The sequence below is a fragment of the Amblyomma mixtum genome, chromosome 2 (assembly GCF_055824585.1).
Source record: "Amblyomma mixtum isolate Tamu chromosome 2, ASM5582458v1, whole genome shotgun sequence".
Taxonomy (NCBI): Eukaryota; Metazoa; Arthropoda; class Arachnida; order Ixodida; family Ixodidae; genus Amblyomma; species Amblyomma mixtum.
Window position 1 is genome coordinate 37,898,557 of NC_143013.1, and position 19,668 is coordinate 37,918,224.

General features: G+C 44.3%; 1 protein-coding gene and 1 non-coding gene across 2 annotated transcripts; both read right to left on the bottom strand.

Annotated features, from left to right (window-relative positions):
• Nucleotides 1-3,465: 3,465 nt before the first annotated feature.
• TRNAT-CGU (transfer RNA threonine (anticodon CGU)) lies at nucleotides 3,466-3,537 on the bottom strand. Its single transcript has one exon. It is a non-coding gene; the product is annotated as a tRNA-Thr (tRNA).
• A 9,807-nt stretch (nucleotides 3,538-13,344) lies between these two features.
• Nucleotides 13,345-18,374, bottom strand: LOC149359015 (beta-1,3-galactosyltransferase 5-like). Its single transcript, XM_089568969.1, has 3 exons — nucleotides 18,339-18,374; nucleotides 16,825-17,150; nucleotides 13,345-14,872 (listed from the first exon to the last, which is right to left on the bottom strand). The coding sequence occupies exons 1-3, from the start codon at nucleotides 18,372-18,374 to the stop codon at nucleotides 14,128-14,130; spliced, it is 1,107 nt and encodes a 368-aa protein (XP_089425095.1). The 3' UTR covers nucleotides 13,345-14,127.
• Between the last annotated feature and the right edge of the window lie 1,294 nt (nucleotides 18,375-19,668).

Here is a 19,668-nt window from a genome sequence, read left to right on the forward strand (position 1 = left end):
TGCGCACGCAATCACACGAAGAGCAGTTCACGCACAAAGAAACAAAAATGCATGCAGATAGCGCAGCGTGTTTCTAAAAATGGTTCAGGTAAGACGGGTGCACACCTGTATATTTTGCATGAAGTATAAGAAAAGCTCCTTCAGGTTCTTACAGTTATGGGGTGGCCTTAAAGAAATTACCCTCTATATCCACACTCTTGTAGCTCCCCCGCCCCGCACTCCACCTTTTTTTTTTTAAATATAGTTAGCATATCTGTTCATGCATAATTGTTTCAAAACCACTTACGGCATAAATGTGGGAGCGGTAGCTATGCGGTTTCTCAGGAAAAAATAAAAAATGAGACAGGCGTCTTGTGCAACAGAGGCCGCAAATGTGAAACCTTTGGTTTCAGCCAGTTTTTCATGGTTTTCAGGTATGTATCCTGTATTCTTGTTCAAGGCTTGCGAGTGGCGTAAAAAAAGTAAAACACGCCAAGACTGCGCGTTGTTAAAAATAAGAAGTGTCCTTGCAAGTAAGCAAACATCAAACACGTCAGCTCATATCAAACCTCATTAAACCCCTCTTTGCTGTAATGAAAATATTTGATTTCTTTTTTTCTATACTGCGGTTAGTCTTGTAAAAGAGTACAACCCATGCAATGTTTCATTAGGTGGTTTAATCACTTTTCGCTCCTGCTTGTTTTTGCATAACCACGCAAAAGACCTTAGGCCTAGTTATAGTGCAGAAGTTTGCAAAAAGTTTGTCCTAGCTTTTCTTCTGGATATCATAAGTTTTATGGTTGCGGTCTTTCGTATTACTTGTTTTACTTGTTTAATAAAGTAGCTTTAGATCAGAAGTAAAGAAGTATCCTGCTAAATTCATTTGTAAATATAATCCAAACCTGAAGTTTTCAAAGTACTTTCTTTGTACAAAGCCACTCTCATTATCATTCAACCCGCCTTCAGAAAGGATTTTGTTTTACTGATTTTTCCTTCGGTATGCGTTTTGCTGGAGATATCCCAAATCGCCTGAAAACTTTTTTCTCCTTTCTTGCTCTTTCTTTCGCGAGGCTTGCGGGCTAGCGCCATGTAAACTACATAAAGTGAATCACATAACGAAATGTATACACGAAATGTTTGTTGCTTAAAACGGACTTTGGGAATTACACGTAATAGCTAGGAGATATATTTTTATAACTTGGAAATATAGGGAATTATTTTTATAAATAAGTAAATAAATAAATAAAAATAAGTGTTAGGCAAGGCATCAAGAGGCTGCTACCTTTGTCATGCGTGGGAGATCGCCTATAGAGCCTAAATCCTGTGGAAAAAAAGCAGTCCTTCATCTGTACGGTGTGTTAACTGAAAAAACGAGACTATTTCCTTTCAATAACTATAGGCCGCAAGGCATAGCCACGCTAGTTAGTAACTGCCCTTAATTCCTGCTAGCAGGTAAGCTGACAGGAGGTGCACAGAAAAGGACACTGCAGGTGTTTCCAGAATGTGTCTCGCTTAATGAATGTCGCTGCTCTAGGAATGATATGGCTTAGTTGAGATGCCAGGAACATACAAACGCGCTCTGAAAGAATCCCGTTTTACTCTTTCTTAACGCCTTGTACGCCGTAGAGCACTTTCTTGAAAATTATTACCAGAAATAAATGACGGCAATTTTGTGCTTAGGGCACATTAGCATAGACTAAGCAAAACGCCATAGTGAAAGGCAATTTCGATCCCCTGTGGTTCACACATTTGCGCTCACATGATCACATTCCACAGCACACAACGGGGTCAGTTAATTTGTCGGCATCCAAATGCAGTCGCCGCCTTCCCGCGACCATCACTCTAGTAGCCGAACTCCAAGAGGGACACTCAACATACTTAATCAAACTAGCTGCGGCATGATCAGAAACACGAACGAAAGAACACGCAGCGACAAGAACGCGGGCTGTCGTCGTTGTTCATGTCTTTCGTTCATGTGTCTGATCGTGCTAGGGCTGGTTCCAACAAGTATGAACCAACTAGCCAAACCAACTGTTCTGCTTCACTAAGGTGGATAAATCTGGTGCATTGTCGCAACAAACATTTACGAAAGCCCATTTCAGCTAATTTCAGCCGGAATATGCCTGAAATGTGTGGTTCGCTGCCAGATAACGTGATTAAGCTACATCATAGTTGAATGTCAGATAGTTATTTTTTTTTGTAGCGCAAATTTATTGTTCTAGATCATTACTTCTCTGTTTCTGTAAAACACTCCACTGGAAAAATATTTGATGGCGCACTTATTTTCGCGTTCTTCTTCCCTGATCAGCGTGGGCGTCTCCGACAGGAAAAAGTGTTGTGTTGCGCATTCTTTCATTACAAGCAAACTTTTTTCAGTTGTTCCGGAGCCTTGGTCTCACTGATCCAGCAGTTTTATTGTGGCGCGGAGAAAACACGGGAGGCATGCAACGATCTGCACAGTTTACACACAGTTCTGTTTATTCGTTGCCCGTGTACCTTTGAGGCGTTATACACAGTGGGTCGAAGACAGATTATGGCGGAAAACTTGTGCGGCAGACGTGGAGTGCAGTTTGTTTTCTTTATCTTTGTAGCGCCACATAGTTCGTTTGTTAGACTTTTTTTTTTTACAGCAAAACTGCTTACGTACACAAACTTACTCAACATCGACAGCATTGCTTCCCATGTCAGCAACACGTCTCCCGTAGAAATGCCACGTTGTTTCTTCGGGACGCTTTCTTGGTCTGATTCAAGCTTGCTGCAATCTGTGGCAAATTTATACGTTTCCCTCTCTCGCACAATTCCCCTAACGTGATGCGTTTCTATTTTTAAGATGGTGTACCAAATGTTTTCTTGACATCCCACCTTTTGGTACCATTACAAAAAATTCAGCACAATGCAATCTTAAACTCACTTAAGATAACCTTTTGGAGCTCAATTTTGGGCGCCTTGGAATCTTGCAAGTTTATTTGCTCCTTCTATAGGTTATGGCGCACGGTATCAGGAGTTTTCGAAAAAGTTCGAACCGGTTTCATTTCACTGTGAAACAGAAAGCAAGAAACGTGACGACCTTCTTTCTTGTATTTTTCTAGTTCTTGAGTGTTGCATCTGCGATTTTTTTTTTTTGTGCTTGCGGTAAGCATTCGCATGTAAACCCCTCATGCAAAAAAGCCCTCACCCGAGAGCCCTTGAGGTATTTGTAATAAATAAATAAATAATGAACTTTTTTTTAATTACTCAGTTAGCTAACGCCACAACGACTTTTTATCCGCAAACAATATTTCGGCCGTGATACAGCAACGGAAACCAGCTGTATCAACCGTAAATAAAACTCTTTTCAATCAGAGAGAAGCCAACAGCCACAGAAACCAAGGGGCACAGGAGATTTTTAATTAATTTATTTATTTTGTGCTGTTCCATTTAGAATATTACTGAATATATATCGCTTAAAGCTAATTGGTTAGAAAAGCAGAAGAAAAAACAACCACATGCCGCCGGTGGGATTCGAACCCACGACCTCCGAATTACGCGTCCGGTGCTCTACCTCTGAGCTACGGCGACGGCTGTCAAACGTTCTGCTTTCGGGGGTATTTATGTTTACAAATAACCTAACCTTGAGAGAGTTCATCAGCGCCACCCACGTTCGTAAGCGGCGGACGTGGAACGTCCTGAGTTACCGCTGGTGTGACGTAGAACGCCATCGAACGGCGAGGGTGGATGCTGTGTGAGAACCCTCTTATGCTTCCTATGGCATCAAGGCTGCCAGAACCGAGGCCCTCGCTAAGCAATTAAGAAAACAAGAGAAGGGGTATGAGGGGCTCGTTATAAATATGAGAGAAGCCAACAGCCGCAGAAACCAAGGAGCACATGGGATTTTTAATTATTTTTATTAATTTTGTGCTGTTCAATTTAGAATATTACTGAATATATATCGCTTAAAGCTAATTGATTAGAAAAGCAGAAGAAAAAACAACCACATGCCGCTGGTGGGATCCGAACCCACGACCTCCGAATTACGCGTCCGGTGCTCTACCGCTGAGCTACGGCGACGGCTGTCAAATCTTCTGCTTTCGGGGGTATTTTTATGTTTACAAATAGCCTAACTTTGCGAGTGTTCATCAGCGCCACCCACGTTCTTAAGCGGCGGACGCAGCACGTCCTGAGTTACCGCTGATGTGACGTTCCACTACTTACGGTGAGCAGTAAATTCGGTTTTTAAATTATTACCGCAAAAGTGAGTAGTGGCTCAATGGATTTCCTTCCTAAATATAATTAGGGCTTTGATTTTCGCACTGCTTTTGAAGAAAACATATACTAGTGTTTTACTTCTTTCCCAGTGATGGCCTCAATCCTTCATTAACATGACGGACGGCTGACCGGATGCCGTGGTAGACGGATGGACAAATAAGGCTCAAGAGGTAATGTTACGTATCTAAACAGTGTAGCGCCCGATCCGACTAATCCTGTCCTCCCTTCCTTTTTTTTTCGACGCGTGCGTTCTGGGCACTGCAAAGGCCTTTTGAACTCAAGTTTCGCTCGGTACAAATAATTATTACGGCCGGTGAATAAAAGAGAAATTGGAATACTCATGTACGTACATTAGAGATTATCTCACGGAGGTCGACAATCTGGCATAGGCGTCTTTTTTACGGATCATCTTTCGAGAGAGACATAACACGTACTGTACCTCAGGTGCTCTCAGCCTGCTTTACAGATGTCTGCGGCACCATGTTTCAAAATGCATGAGCAGACGTACGTTCACGCCCTGCTACAGAGCACCGATACCCCTGTTGTGCGCCCTCTCCTTGTGGACGCCGTTAGTGCATTCGTACAGTTTCTTTTTCTTTTTTCTTTTAAGAGCATTAGTTCTTGCTCATCACGAGTCGGGATTTCGTGGGATCTGCTACCACCCTGATACCAGAGCGCCATCTGTGGCACCAAATAGAAAACAGCACATCTCGCATTGAGACTTGTAGCGCCATCTACAATAGCATTGTAGAAACAACCACCATATTGGACGTCACGGTCCAATATGGTGGGTAGAGGTGGAACTGTGTGAGTATGTCAAAGAAGAAAAACCTGCCAGAAAAGACGAACACACAAGGAGAGAACAACGCAGGACAAAGGCTGGACTAACAACTGAATACTTTATTGAATACAGACTTACTGAATACTTTACTGAATACAAATGAATACTTTATTGCATACAGAAAATATTTGAGTATGACATCAGGTCAGGGGACGAAATGGAAAAATAGCCTAATCACGTGGCAATGCATCACATGGACAATAGATGGCACTACCGAACAGATAACGCTCGTTACTTCTACGTCTTCCACACGGTGGCGGCCTTTTTTTCCCGCTGCGAACTCACTCCTTTTCTTTCTACCGTTTTTATTGATGTTCTAAAAAAATTTAAAATCATAAATGAAAGAGAGAGAAAGCCAGGAACAGCAGAGCTTTACCGGGCTCAACCCTCCCTGACTTCTTACCTTACTCCCAAGAGTCCGCAGTCTGGTAATGTTAGTGGTATGGGGATAAGGGGGCCGCGGCTGGCCCGAAGCACGGTTAATTGTACAGATATTGGAGAGGCGTTTGCCCTGCCATGGGCGTGGTCAGGTTGATAATGATGATGGCGGTAGAGTCGGAGGTATGGAGACCGGTTCCTGTTCACGTTCTCCCGAGGCATGCTAAAGCTTACGTTCACACAGCGCGACGACGAACACGGAGAAAGGGGGGAGTCCCTCTGCTAAATTTTAATTCCTAAGAAACGACGCTCCCTTCCACTTAAAAACACCGATTATGTGCTGACGCAGTCTGCTTTTCCCGCGAATTCACAGCATCAGCTACCCCTCTGGCTGATTTGTTGACGCAGTGGTTGACATGAAACGTACTGGTTCTTCCCAAGAAGAGACCACGTTCTTTGCACTTCTTGCAGTCATGGCAGTGTTTGCCGAGATGAGGATATGCCCCGATTACGCTGTTGTTGTGTTTCATGAGCCTCTGGTTCAGACATCTGCCATCTCCCTCACAACATCACGGTGACTTGATCTATTTCTGCCATACGCAATTGGCCTTCTCGCCAAACCGAAGCTTGAAAAGTGGTTACTGCTTCAGGAGAAACGGCAAATCGGACAAATTTTGATTAAAAATAGGTTCTCTTGCTGTTATATTATTTTAGAAAAGTCTTCCATCTTTTAATATTGGTTTGGTTTTTTGGGGCTTAACGTCCCAAAGCAACTCCAACTATGAGGGACGGTGTAGTGAAAGGCTCCGGAAATTTCGACAACCTGGGATTGTTCTCACTCTAATATTAAGTGCGATCTGTAGTAAAAACGCCACCAGCTTTGTGTTCGGGCTTGCAGCATTAGCACTGGAGTAGCGACAAGCAAGTTTATTTCTTAACTTGCTGTAGCCGGGCTTATAACTTATCTTTTTTAGCTGTGAGTGTCAGCGGGAAAAGTTTTGTGGAACTAAGGATTTCGAGCTTAAAATAGGACTGAGTCTGAATTCCAATCTACTTTCATCACAGAACAGCGGTCTGCTGAGTGAAACGTGAATTGAATAGGGGGCCACATGTCTTAAACTGGCTGCCGTCTGGTTCGGACTAAATGTGAAGGCCTGTCGAAACTGAATGGTTACTCAACGCGACTGAACTCAGAGTAAGAGAGGAAGGAAATGAAGCACCAGTGGCAAGACGCACGGGGAGTCCATGGACACACATTGTAATTAACGGTGTGTTGAAACATTTCGTCTGACCTGACTTCTCCATGTCTGTTCTATAGGCACAGTTCATGTGCTTAGAACTACATTCGCATAACTCAGTGGAGAAAATTGAAAGGCGAACAACTGTTCCCAGCCTTACGACGCATCCGTTTTCTTTTAATTCAAGAACGGTACTGCAATTGCCTCTCGAGGAGCGTTATTCTCAAGACAACTGATTAGGTTTGAAAACAAAACACTATTCTTTTCGACTATTAGACACGTTATATTAAATTTCAAAAGCTCAACACACGTAAATAATTTTAATCGATTAGAGGGTGAAATGGAATTACAGTGGAATCACCTTTATCATGGCGCAACCGCGCAACTGTCTCTTTTTCTGTGCAGGATGAGGGCATAGTTATTGGTTTCCTGCAGGGGTGTGTCAATATCTGAAACTTTCGAATAACGAATCGATCATCAATATCCTTCTAATCGATCCCAGCCACGGTGGTCAAATTTCGACGCAGGCGAAATGCTTGATACCAGTGTACTGTATGATGTCAGTGCACATTAAAGAACCCCAGGGGGTCGAAATCTTCCGTAAATTATTCGCTGGCTACTGCACCAGAGCACTACACTATAGCCGCAGCCGTTAACGCCTCGTGTTAAACTGCAACAGGCTCCCGCGCTGTGCATTTCAAATCGTCGTCTTCAACTTCCACCTTCGGCGCGAACAGATCACGTCAGTTTAACCTCAATTAGAGCTTAACCTTAGTAAAACCAACCAGCCTAAGCACTTGCTTTCGCATGTCTACTCGGTTTAACTGCGCCAAAGCCCCGCCACTTTTTTTTTTCCGAGCAAGAAAACGTTGAGTTGGCTTGCTTCTATCGATCTATAATTGTTTTACTTTTTTTTTCCTGACTGAGGTATTAAAACCATTTTCCAACAAAGTGTTTACGTTGCCGTCCTCTCAGTAGAATATGCCGACGAACCCGAAGTAGAGAACAAATAAAAATAAAAATCTAGTACCAACATTGTTCTATCCGCTGTCTGGCCGGCGCCATGGTAACGATGAAAACTGTCACTTGGGGACGCCACCTTCCTGTCGTAAACAAGAGGGCTTTTTACTCCACCGGCCTGATAAATAGCTTCTTGTCGGCGATTTTCTTTACTTGCGGTCTCCCTGCATTGCGTCGCTTCGCAATGCGGAGAAATCTGTTTGTCGGGGTAACTCGATTGATTTGATAAGGCCTTCAATCGGAACCAGTACCAGGCAGCGTGGTTTGGAAAATGGAGGACTGGCAGCAGGCAAAAAAGCGAAGGCGATGTCGACGCGGAAGCAAAGAGTGGCCGTCATGGCTGTGGTGGTATTTTCGTTCATTTTATTTTTAGTTCTAATGCACTGCTCCAATTGAGTTTTGCTATAAATTGAACCACTGAGAAAAGAACGCGTCGAACGATTAAATTTCCCTGTGCAACCGCCTTGTTTAGTTGGAATGTTCTACTCCAACGCAAAAAATAAGTAGTTCGCACGAGCCAAGTGAATCTTCGGTTACAGTACCTGTTTTAGGTTGAAAACAGAGACATAAAAAGGCCCCTCCTGCCGTGGTGGCTCAGTGGTTACGGCGCTCGGCTGCTGACCCGAAAAGCGTTAGTTCGATCTCGGCCGCGACGGCCGAATTTCGATGAAGGCGAAATTCTAGAGGCCCGTGTACTGTGCGATGTCAGTGTACGTTAAAGAATTCCCGGAGCCCTTCACTACAGCGTCTCTCATAGCCTGAGTTGCTTTGGGACGTTAAAATAACCCCAATAAACCAATAAAAAGGCCCCTGTCTTTCCTTGTTTTAAAAGGAGCGGATCCCTACCTTGATAACTGGCGCTTTATTTCTATAACGCTTTAAGAGAAGACGTTCCGCTCTGCTCTCAGGAAAACTGTAGCACTTATGGAATTTACACATGAATCTGAGGTAAAAATGCCAATGATAGCGTATTACTACAGGCGGACTGACCATATAGCTTGCATTTGTAATGCTTTGGTCCGGGAAAACTTCTCAACGGCGTCGATTAAGCCACAGATAACACATGGCCAAAAAAAAAAAAAATGAAAAGCTGTATAAGACAATCACGACATCTCTACGTTAAGTTAACACAATTTCATCTTACTTCCTCGTCGTTTTATTGCCGTCAGCAAAGCAAAAAACGGGGAAAAAGAGGCACGTAAACGGCAGTCACTTAAGCTGGGCGACAACGTTGAGCGGAAAGGAAGAAAAAGCGACAGACGAACTTCTTTTGCTACTGCGTCACAGTGATTTATAGATGTTGAGAAGGGTTGCTTCAGGCAACGTGATAGTGGGAATTCAGCTGGACCACCTAACAATCTTAAAAATGAAGTCTGAGTCGGGTAACACACACACACTGACAAAACATGGGCAGACATTCAGGCTGACAAATGGAAATAAGCATAAAAAGATGGAAATAGAATAGCCGTCTCGATTACAACTTTTAATTCCCTAGGAAGAAACTGGATTAGGAGCATTCTTGCAAAAAACCCAGAAGTCCACTTTTTTGTAACGTTACTATCAAAGGTCAGAGCACAATTGGTAACATTAGTTGAGCATGAAGAGGTCACAAACCTGGAAGCACGCAGCAATAAATAGCACCCAAAGCTTATCCAGCCTGACGCATCTGTTGAACGTAAGCATAGCCTCATATATTAAGGAATCTCTTTTTTGCAAAGAAAACCAAGTCTGAGCCGGCTTCTCTGTTTCAAACACATGATGCTCATTCGGCGCTTTGGTGGTCATATGAAACTTTTGAGTCGTGTTCACCTATTCTATGCAGAGAGACTCAAAGGGCAGAGAGGGGGGTGTGGTTCTAGAGGTCTGCAACTAACGGCAGTATCTACTGGGAATCAACAAAAAGTAACAAGTCCGACGACGACCCTACGAGCTCTAATTTTATGGGATTTAGCGTCCCAAAACGACCCAGGCTGTCAGGGCTCCTCATAACTTCAACAACCTGGAGTTCTTTAACATGCACTGACATCGCGCACTACACGGGCCTCTAGGATTTCGCCTTCATCGAAATGCGACTGCCACAGCTGGGACCGAACTCGTGTCTTTCGGGTCAACAGCCGGACATAGCTATGAATAAGAAAAGACAGTGCTAGTTCTTATTCATGGTAGACTTATTCATGGTGTTCATATTCTATGCGCTTCATACATTATTGTTTTTTTCTAACGATGCAGCAACCATTTTTGACAAGCATTGTTTGGATTTTTGCGATGCTACTTGTGTAGATAATTTGCATGTTACTTGCTGCCCTGCAATGTAGGGGATGAGGGGCATTCCAAGCCACAATTTCTGGCTTTTTTCTTCGACCCTCTCCATGTGTACATGAAAAATAAATGAATTGAATTGAATTGAAACTTTCATTCACATCCGCTTCATTATTTTATGAGAGAGGCGCCGGCCCTGCGTAGCAAATCAACAAGCTTTCGGAGTCAGTCGTTATTAAGTAACATGCCGGCGTGAGGACCGCTTCATGCGAGTGAGATGTCTTTGGTGATGTTAGGCCCTTTCACTAGGATTGCAAACGATAAGATTCCATTCTATGGATTCAGATAGGCGCCTCCATCAAACGTGGCCGCCGTGCCCTGGATTGCACCCCGCTGAAGCCTCTCATGCTGGAAGTAAAGACTAGCTCAGCGTTTTCTGAGAAAAAAGCACGCCCGGTAACTTAAGTGTTTGCAATGTAATATTTAACAATAAAAAAGGAAATGAGACCTTGAAGAGAATATATATTTCCTCTTTTTTGACAAGAAAAAAACTAAACTGTTTTTGGATACAGAATAAAAAATTATTTTCGTCTTGAAGATTCGTTCTCTGGAAGTTCTGAGCAATACAAAGTCCTTAGCAGGACTGTTTCCATCCAAGAACCCGAGAGGTAAAAACGTCCACTGTTAGACAAAAACGCTAGAAAAACGATGCTGTACGATACATCAAAGTTCACCGTAAGTTGCTAAGCCATTTGTGCGCACGCCACATGGTAATTTAGAATAAGAGGATCCTCCGCGCGATAAACCCTTTATCGTCGAAGGGGTGTTTTACTCGCACTTTTTGAGCGTAAGTAACTTTCGTTTCAATTTCAAAGATTCGATGGGCCCATATACCTTTATTAAACATATTGAAGACGATAAATCAAGGCTCTTAGGTCTTGATGTCCTCTCTAAGCGGCAGAGATTACTTTCTTTAGATAAACGAGGTTCATTTACTTCAGGACACTTCGCCGTAGAGCGCAGACGCCCGCTAGGATCGATTGCAACAAAGAAAAAATAGACGTAACAACGAAGCTGCTCCGTGAGTGCCTTGGTCTTGGAAGACATCGCAGCTGTTTCTAAAATACTATGTTTTGGCAGGTATTTTAAGAAAAAGAACGTTGACTTTCACCTGCAGATTTAAGTAAACATTTTTACTTTGCCGAGCCTAACTTCAGAGTACAAAAGTTCTTTGGTCGGATGTACACGGACTGAAATTGGAATGCACGATGATGCTCCTGGTAACATAAAACATGGATGCAATATAGAATTTTATATTGAACTTTATGAGCTCGTAACCTTGTTTTATGATGTTGCATAGCTAGTACAAATTTCAAGAGCCACTGCAATGCCACATATCGATGACTGCACGAAATACGTGCTCACTGCACCCCTAGAATTGGGAAGTGGATGATGCTGATGTTTGCTTCCTTAAAGGACCAGTTGAAAAGATCGCTCGTTTCTGGCTTTAATTTCGAAGCATGAAATGACGTGTATCAAAAATCCTAAAATAAAGCTTTCCGCACCAATTATCATTTACAGATCCGCCTATCCAGAGTGCCAGGAGCTAGTGGCGGCATTCCTTGTGTGGGATTGCTCATGCGAGAACTTGGTTCTGCCATGCTGAATACATGCAGCAAGCGAATTACAAAAATTTGCTTAACCTCTGCCGCGCCGCAGATTATACAGCATTTATAGCCCACTCTTCTCCTGTGGCTACTTCACGGTTCTGAATGAAGCAAAAAAAAGGAAAAAAACTTGGAGGGGCGATAAAATGGTATATCTAATATTGTACATTTTCTTAGCAATGTGGTTACACAAGTGAAGATCAAACAATTATGAAAAATAGACAACAATACTGTACTTATGAAATGAATGCACCCTTCTATCAGTTTTTGCAAATATATTTGGAATGTGGCCGAGCATCTTACGCATTGAAAGAGTAGTGAGCAAGCTGTTGAAGCTAATTCGCTGCTACTACCATTCTTCAGACATCTGACCGTTAATGTCTGTTTAATGAGGTCATTCAAAACTTATTTCGCTGAAAGTTAAGAACCTAGCATGGTATTCCAGAAATATTCTATTGCAGTTATGTCCAAGTTCAGTTTCTATTCGCCTCTCAACAAGAGGCGGAGCGCTAGCGCCAGCCTAATTGAACCCAATTAAATAGAAAGAAATGTCACAGAATACGGCTCTTCGAATTAGGGTAATTGAATTCCGCTCCAACTTCACTCTATTGTTCGCCTTTCCAAAAGAGCTTTGAGAAATTCCACACAAGACACGTGGCAGAGGCGCCAGAAATTAAATTAACGAATTCAGGGTGGAAGCCTATTAAGTCTCCATACAAGAAAAGTTACCGGCGGAAAATCAGCGTAGTGAGCACATATGTATTAGGAATTTCTGAAGACCCAATTAGCCAATTAGCGCGCCCGTTGCTTTCTTCGTCGATGTATCTATGCGAGCCTTCTACTTCCTCGGAAGCAGAAAATAGAGGTCACGTGTCAAGCGAATAAACAGGACGGTAGCAGTGTAGACCGTTTCTGAACCCAACTGAGAGCGTGAACGTGGCTGCGAGCATTGCCGACGCACGGCCCCAGTCGGCAGGGGAAGCCATCACGACGAAAAAAAAAAAAGGCAGTGGAAATGAAAGCGAGACGTGGGACTTTCCGACAATACTTATAGTATTTAGCTCATTTCTTTAAAAGAATCAATGCTCATGGCCCAGTATGAGTGCTTCACATTTGAAGCACTGAAGTAAGAAATAGATATCCAAAAGAGAGAGGCTCTTTTTGGTAGCATATTATTTTTGTTTTGACGGAGTGCAGGAGGAACAAGGAGGTCATACGGGAAAGCCACCAGTGACGTCATCAATGGGATGCTATATCGTCTGCTCGGCTGCACAATATCATTAGCACAAATAGGCTACGTTAATTACTCTGTACACAAAACGTACCCGAACAGTTAGGGAAGTTTCAGCAGGCATATGGTTTCAAGATAGTTCGGACTCCAGCAGATGTCAGTAAAATTATAAAATATCTCCCGCTTCCCACCAGCAGCGATAAAAAAAAACACCTTGTGTGCCCAGGAACTGTGAAGTATTAGACTTATTGCGATAATAAAAAAATTTCCCCCCTCATGTCTCTGAACGCGTTTAGCGAAGCCACATTTTATAGAGTGCATTTGGTTTATCGTTTTCTCGCAACTTTTAAACAAAATTGACCGCCAAAAATAAACTGAAATATCGTTCTAGTATAAGTGACTACAAAATTGTCTCAATGTGCGTAGCAAGAAAAGGTCTGTAGCTCAAAGTTCAGCGTGCACAGGACCACGCTAAGAGCAGAAGAGCATGCCATAACGTCGAAAAATGTAAAGAAGGGCGTAAGTATACCTTGCTGCTTTGCATAAGCAGAGCTAAAATACACTGCACTATTGTTATGGCAAGGGCGCGTTCGAACAAATACGCAGGCGTGTTATCAGCAGTCTGATTCTGTACATTGATGTGCTGTTAGTACTGCACGACTGAAAAGCACGCATGTATGCTAGTACTCCGTTTGTCAATTGCATGGAAGTTCCTACAGAAACGGCAGTTAAAGCGGGTCGAGATCGGGCATCGTTCATGACAAGCAGTTTGAAAACCTTAAAAACAAAAGCAAGCCACGAGATCTGCAAACAAGGTGGAAAATTTCGTTATGAGGAGGAACAAATATGGTTCGGTAGAAGCATAGCGAAACTTCTGAATATCGGTAGCCCCATGCACTCTTTTTTTTTTTCATCTCGAACTCACATCGTATTGTAGTTAGTTACATGCATTAACGTTAATCACCAAGGGTGTTGGATACTTGACGTCTGTAGTGCCACATGCCAAAGAAACGTTCCATAATAACGGTATGTAACGTCAGTTATCTACTTGAAGGCTGGACCATGCATGGTAAACAAGATCAGGCTAAATGTCTACGTATGTTAATAGCAGCGTCATTTGAGCAGACAAGGCGAGAATTTATACTTTTGCTTCGAATTCGAAGAAAATGCTCGAAAACATAAGAAATATTAAGAACATTAGTGCTAGTGCTTTAGGTTTAGCACTGTCCCCGCGACACAGAAGGCGGCGTTTCACATCAGCTGCAGACATTATAAGGGCTTCCCGTATTGGGCTTCCGCGTGAGTATCCACGCACGGGGCCGTGTCATTGTGCAGCACCTTCCAGGCTTCGTGCATGTCGTCGGCGCTCAAGTGATGGCTCGCTATGGCGTCCCTGACGCCGCACGGGAACGGGCTCGAGCCGACGCCTCGAGTGGTCGAGAACGCCTGCATGTTAACCAGCCTGAGCGGAGCGACGCGGTCGTGAGACGCGCTCCAGAAGACGTGCTCGACGCTCGTGAAGCCCCCGCGTAGCGTGCGGTTGAGCAGACCGGCCACCGCGTCGCCGCTCAAGGCGTACCCGCATGCCACGCAGATGTTGTCCCTGACGAACGTCAGCCTGTGGCCGTTCCACACTGAAGGCTTGCGGTAGATGTGCGCGTAGACGACCGAGTTGTGTAGGCCGGTAGCACCAAGGGCTTCGCGGAGCCGCCGCACGTTCACGAAGGAGTCGTCGGAGACCTTGACCACGTACGTGGCCTGAGGGCACGCCAGGGACGTCCACTTGAGCATGATCACGTTGAGAGGGAGCGAAGCGCTGAAGGTTCCCGGGAAGGAACCCTGGATGATGTCCTGGTGCAGTGCCGCTTCACTGGCGATTCTCACTTGGGTTTGTTGCTGCCGCGGAGATGGACTGGGTTTGCCCATGGCGAACAGCACCACGATGTCGACACCGCCGTCGCCGCTGCCGAAGCTCAGGGCGGCGTCACGTGCCCACGTAGCCCTGATGGCGGACCTGCGGGGATGACGGCAGAAAAAAAAAGTGATTTAGCCACTTCGCGTAGCTATTACTCTTTAGCAAATAGTAGCGTTCACAGCACCTTTCGGTAACTGGAACGCACTAATTATCGTTCCCAAATGAGCTCAACTCTTCGAATTTCAAATGCAGAAATATTATTTTCATTGTAGGCAGGGCCGTTCGGTGGGGCCGGTGAGCGTCATGTAACAAGAATAGTTAGGCCTTCTGATGTGCCGCAGTAGCGCACACCTCCAAGAAGGGAGGCGTTCAAAAAGTAAAATGTATCCCAGAAGCCACAGCGGAACATATATCTTCTGCTTTTCACTCTGCAGGCAGCTTAAGTGTTGGAGGTTGTCATGCGATCCATCAGAGAACGAAAAGAACTTTAGAAAAACCGCTCGCTAAGCTATATGCTGCGGTACGCAAGACCGTGTCTGAAAGCTCCCACTTGTGAATGCCCCTTAAGATGCGAGGCCGTCATTGAGCATGCCCAGCTGGCTCTACACAATTACTTTATTTATCGGTTAATTTCGGAGATTGCGCTTGAAGTGGAAAGCTTTTGTTTGTTTAGAGTACAGCACTGACTGGTTCCCTGCTTCTTAAACACGACAAAATAGTGTGCAATTACGAATGCTGTCATCGAAGTTTTATATATGCATGCTGTAAAGTGTGTAGTACCTCCTAAACATATTGTTCAGATTTTTACGTTTTTGTCGCTCTCGGGACTGGCAGTTCTTGTGGCCCGTCTAGACACTAAAGGAAAAAATTGTTACTGGCTGCGCTAATACCATTACGTGTACTTCAACGTAAAAGGCACTCAGGTAACGAACTTTCGTATCGTTTTGCTCAAGACACTAAGCTTTTTTTTCCATAAAGAAGTTCTAACAACAAAACCACATCCGTAGAACACATTTAGTAATTGACATACGTTTTTACCACTGCCGCTTCCTTTCACAGAATTAGCAGTGTATCTCCGTGTAGACACGCAAAAAAAAAGAAAAAGAGAGAATATTATTGAAGAAAAAAAAACAGGTGTTTCACAGTGTCATCATGTGTAGTGGAGATCGCAGTGAGAAACACCGTGTGAAAACAAGGATCTTGAAGGCCGATTCATGCCACGTCTCGACTACCCTATGTTGCATGGAACGCGGCCTCAGGACGTTCTTCTGTGCAGCTAAATACTTTTGCACTAAGTTCGTTTCCCTTGTCTGACAACACCTTCAGCGCTCTAATAATCTACTATAACATTCTTCTTCTTCCTCTTTCAAAGCGGTAGCTGTTAAGTGCATGTTTCCAGGGCAACGTCGCGCCACGCTGACCCGTCAGCCTGCAGACGTCACGAGTACCAGAAAACTTACGTCACGTGCAGTCTACCGGGACAAAAAAAAACAAACAAAATAACATACTTATCTCCACCCCCTCCCCCTCCCGCAAAAAAAATGAAAAGAAAAAACAACTGCTGTCTCTGAATCTCGCGTTCCACAGTGGTAAGAGTTCATTCTTTTTTTTTAATCTCTTTCTTCTTCAAAGCTCGCCTTCTAAGCTCCTTGCCCCGCGTACTATTGTGAATGGTTAGCTCTGTATGTGCTGTCGCAACATGCGGCCTAACATTTTCGAGATTACTTTCTCATTACCGTAAAGATATTGCTGGAGCTAGAAAAGCTAAACTTCTCCCAGCAGTGTCACATACGAGCCTTAATCACGTATTGCAATATCATGATTAATCATTGCATTACTTGCAAGAGCCACCTTTTACGAGCATTCTTGATTCATCTAATGTGTTTTTGACAATTCGTTGGTATTTACGTATTGTCGCTTCATTCAGCTGCTCACTGCTTACTCAATTTCTCCTTCATTCTTACTTCATTGCAGCTTCCAAAACAAGCTATTCCAGCAAAGCAGTTAAAATTATTAGCCTTATATGTAGTTGGGACGGCAGCGTGTGTCACCTGTGTTCGAAGTGGTGCGGCGCCGAGTGCACGACTATCAGGAAGCTCTCTGGCGGGGCGGTGCCGTTCGCTCCGGCGAACGCCTTAGCGCAGACGCCCTCCGGTGGCTGGAGAATCAGGTCGCTGTCCGCCGGGCTCATCCGGTAGGGCCCGTTGCGCGGCCAGCGGAATCGCGAGTTGAAGGAGGCGCTCTCCGCCGAGTAGCCCGGGTACACCTCGCCCTCCACGCGCCGGTCTCGGAAGTATATGACCACCGTCATCACGACGGCCGCCAGACAACAGGTGGAGGTCAGCGTCCACACCCAGCTGCACTTGGGCCTCTTGTCCTGGTTGGCAGGCAGCGACGTGGGATACGCACAGATCAGAATGTACTAACTCGTGGCGGAAATCGCGTGCTAATCAAAATGTTTTAAACTACATCAGAGAAAGCTTAGCGAGCTGGGAGGATGTGAAGTAATGGGAGCAATGCTGAGAACACCAGCCGAGCAAGAATGCGCAGAGAACTATCCCTGTTGAAAGAACCAATGCGGCACAGCCTCACTCATTTGGAGCTTCAATCTCAGTAGAATTGGGAGTTGTATCAGCATTAATAATTCGATGTATGAAAGCAATAAACATTCCCTTCACGGCGATGCTAGATATGAATAAGACAATACGGAAAGAATAGATGCCGCAGTCGATGCACTGAATTGTTACTAGGCGCTGTACTGCTGATCAGAAGTTACGGAGTTCAATCTGCATTAGCTTCAATCTGCATTAGAGTTCAATCTGCATGAGCTTCAATCTGCATTAGAGTTCAATATGCATTAGCCTTTGCTCTACACATTGGTCACTCAAAAGAACTATAGAAACACTCACGGAAGTAGTGACAATAACCTAGCTCCACTGCACTTTACCTGCTGCCCTCGTGAAGTCATTTTCGGGACCACCAGGAGCACGACTTCACAAAAGGCAGTTTCGAGTTTTGATAGCTACGGCTCTCGAACCCGTACGTCGCTTACTGTTAAGGCCGAACTCGATAGCATTCTTTTTTGCCTCCCGTTTGAAAAACGCAATCGAAATTTTCTCTTGTCACAAGATATTCTTGCACTTGAACTTATAACAATAGAATTTCTGCCGTTCCCGCTGCGCCTTCTGTAGTATTGCTCATTTGCCTGAAGGCAAGTGACAATTGGCCGTATCACGACGACAGTAGCAGCTAAACAGCGTACAAAATGGTGTTGCTACAACAGGAGGACAAAAAAAAAGGTCGTATGATAGAACCAAATCTGTCGCAAATCCGGAACGGCGGGGAAAAGAAAGGGCGAATCTGGACAGAGGTCACATACTACGACTCCGACACTGTTTGTGTCAGGGAAAGCTTCTGACACTCCTAGTACTGTACAATTGGAACGCCAATGAGCGCGAAGATTTGCGTGTGTTGGGGTGTGTCAAGTCGAAATAATTCTAAGCAGCGTTTTAAGGACATAGCGAGAATGTAACAGATGTGTAGCGCTGAAGCAAAAGATACTCACGGAAAGCAGAAGACACTTACTGAGCCACTGCAGCATGGTGGCATTTCCGTGGTGTCATTCAGGCATCGAGACCGACTGAAACTAGATGATGGTGATGATGGCGATCGTGATGCGGGTGATCCACCCTGTGTAATGATTCAGACGTTATGAACGCCACGCGGTCAGGGCAGAAAATAATTTATAAAATCAAAAGAAAAGTAGGAAAGAGGTTATCTAGAGTGTTCTGGTGAGCGAAAGAGTCTCTAATTTTGCAAAATTGCCCCATCGATCTGACACGTCACCATTGTTCTAGGCGACAGAGCGAATAACGTGGTGGTGATGATGACCGCTATGGATTTATAAACGCAATACGTTCACATTGCTCAATAAATCTGCTCGGCTTATATTACAGGTATTTACCAGGTAAATGTAAGAAAAATGGTGAGAAAAAAACATTGGGCGAAATCCGCTTGTGGTACGGTCAGCGACGAAGCACGCCGTTTTCTTCGCAACATACTGTGCCCGAGAATTCAATAACGCCTACGCGACGCAGCGAGCTGTCCACGGGGTACTTCATAACCGACAAGAGAGGGGTGTCGCTGTCCGGATATAACAATGCCTCTGCTTGGCTCTTCCTCGAAGGACGCTCCAGTGACACAATGTTCGGAAGTTCCTTTCCTGTCAATGGGCCAAACCGCAAGACGTCGTTACCATAACTCAAGCGCCGAGGAAATGACCAGCCATAAGTCAGGCAGAGAGCGCTGTTGTCGAAGGCCGGGAGAAAACTGGGACACGCCATACTCTATAGCGCTCGGAAGTACAGCAGCGCTTCGCTTACACGAGCTTATTGGCGTCATTACGGCACTTTGTGCGATACACTAGAATGAATTGGCGAGGGTTGAGGTAAAGGCATAAAAATTAAGAACAAGATTTGAAAACTAGACCGGTGATAACAAAGACAATGCCGACCATAAAACAAACGTAATTTATGGGCATGCAACGCAATTCAGAAGAAGGAAGAGAATAAATTCGTCGACAAAGCACCAAATCTTCCTTTTCGGAAGTTCTCTCAAACAATTTCAAGCGTGGCCTTCTTTGGTATTTATAAGCTAAATTCTCTCAAAGTGCCCACTGTAGATACATGTAATTCATGATAATTAATTACAATGAATGACAACGGCAAAACACCAACGGCAGAATAAAAAAATTCTGCAATTTAGAGTTAAGAGTGACTTAAGTTTCACACAAGCGATGCCTCCAGCAGAGTAACAGCAAATGTGTGACCGAAAAATTTCCCACTCTCTTAGAACATTTTGTTGAATAAAGTTTCACGTCCTCGATGACAGAGCAA

Bases quoted from the DNA above. Each gene is read 5' to 3' on its own strand.
- LOC149359015 (XM_089568969.1), bottom strand. From the start codon at position 18,374: ATGCTGCAGTGGCTCAGTAAGTGTCTTCTGCTTTCC. The intron at 17,151-18,338 runs GTGAGTATCTTT...CCTGCCAACCAG, and splicing joins GTAAGTGTCTTCTGCTTTCC to GACAAGAGGCCCAAGTGCAG. The intron at 14,873-16,824 runs GTGACACACGCT...TCATCCCCGCAG, and splicing joins CCGCACCACTTCGAACACAG to GTCCGCCATCAGGGCTACGT.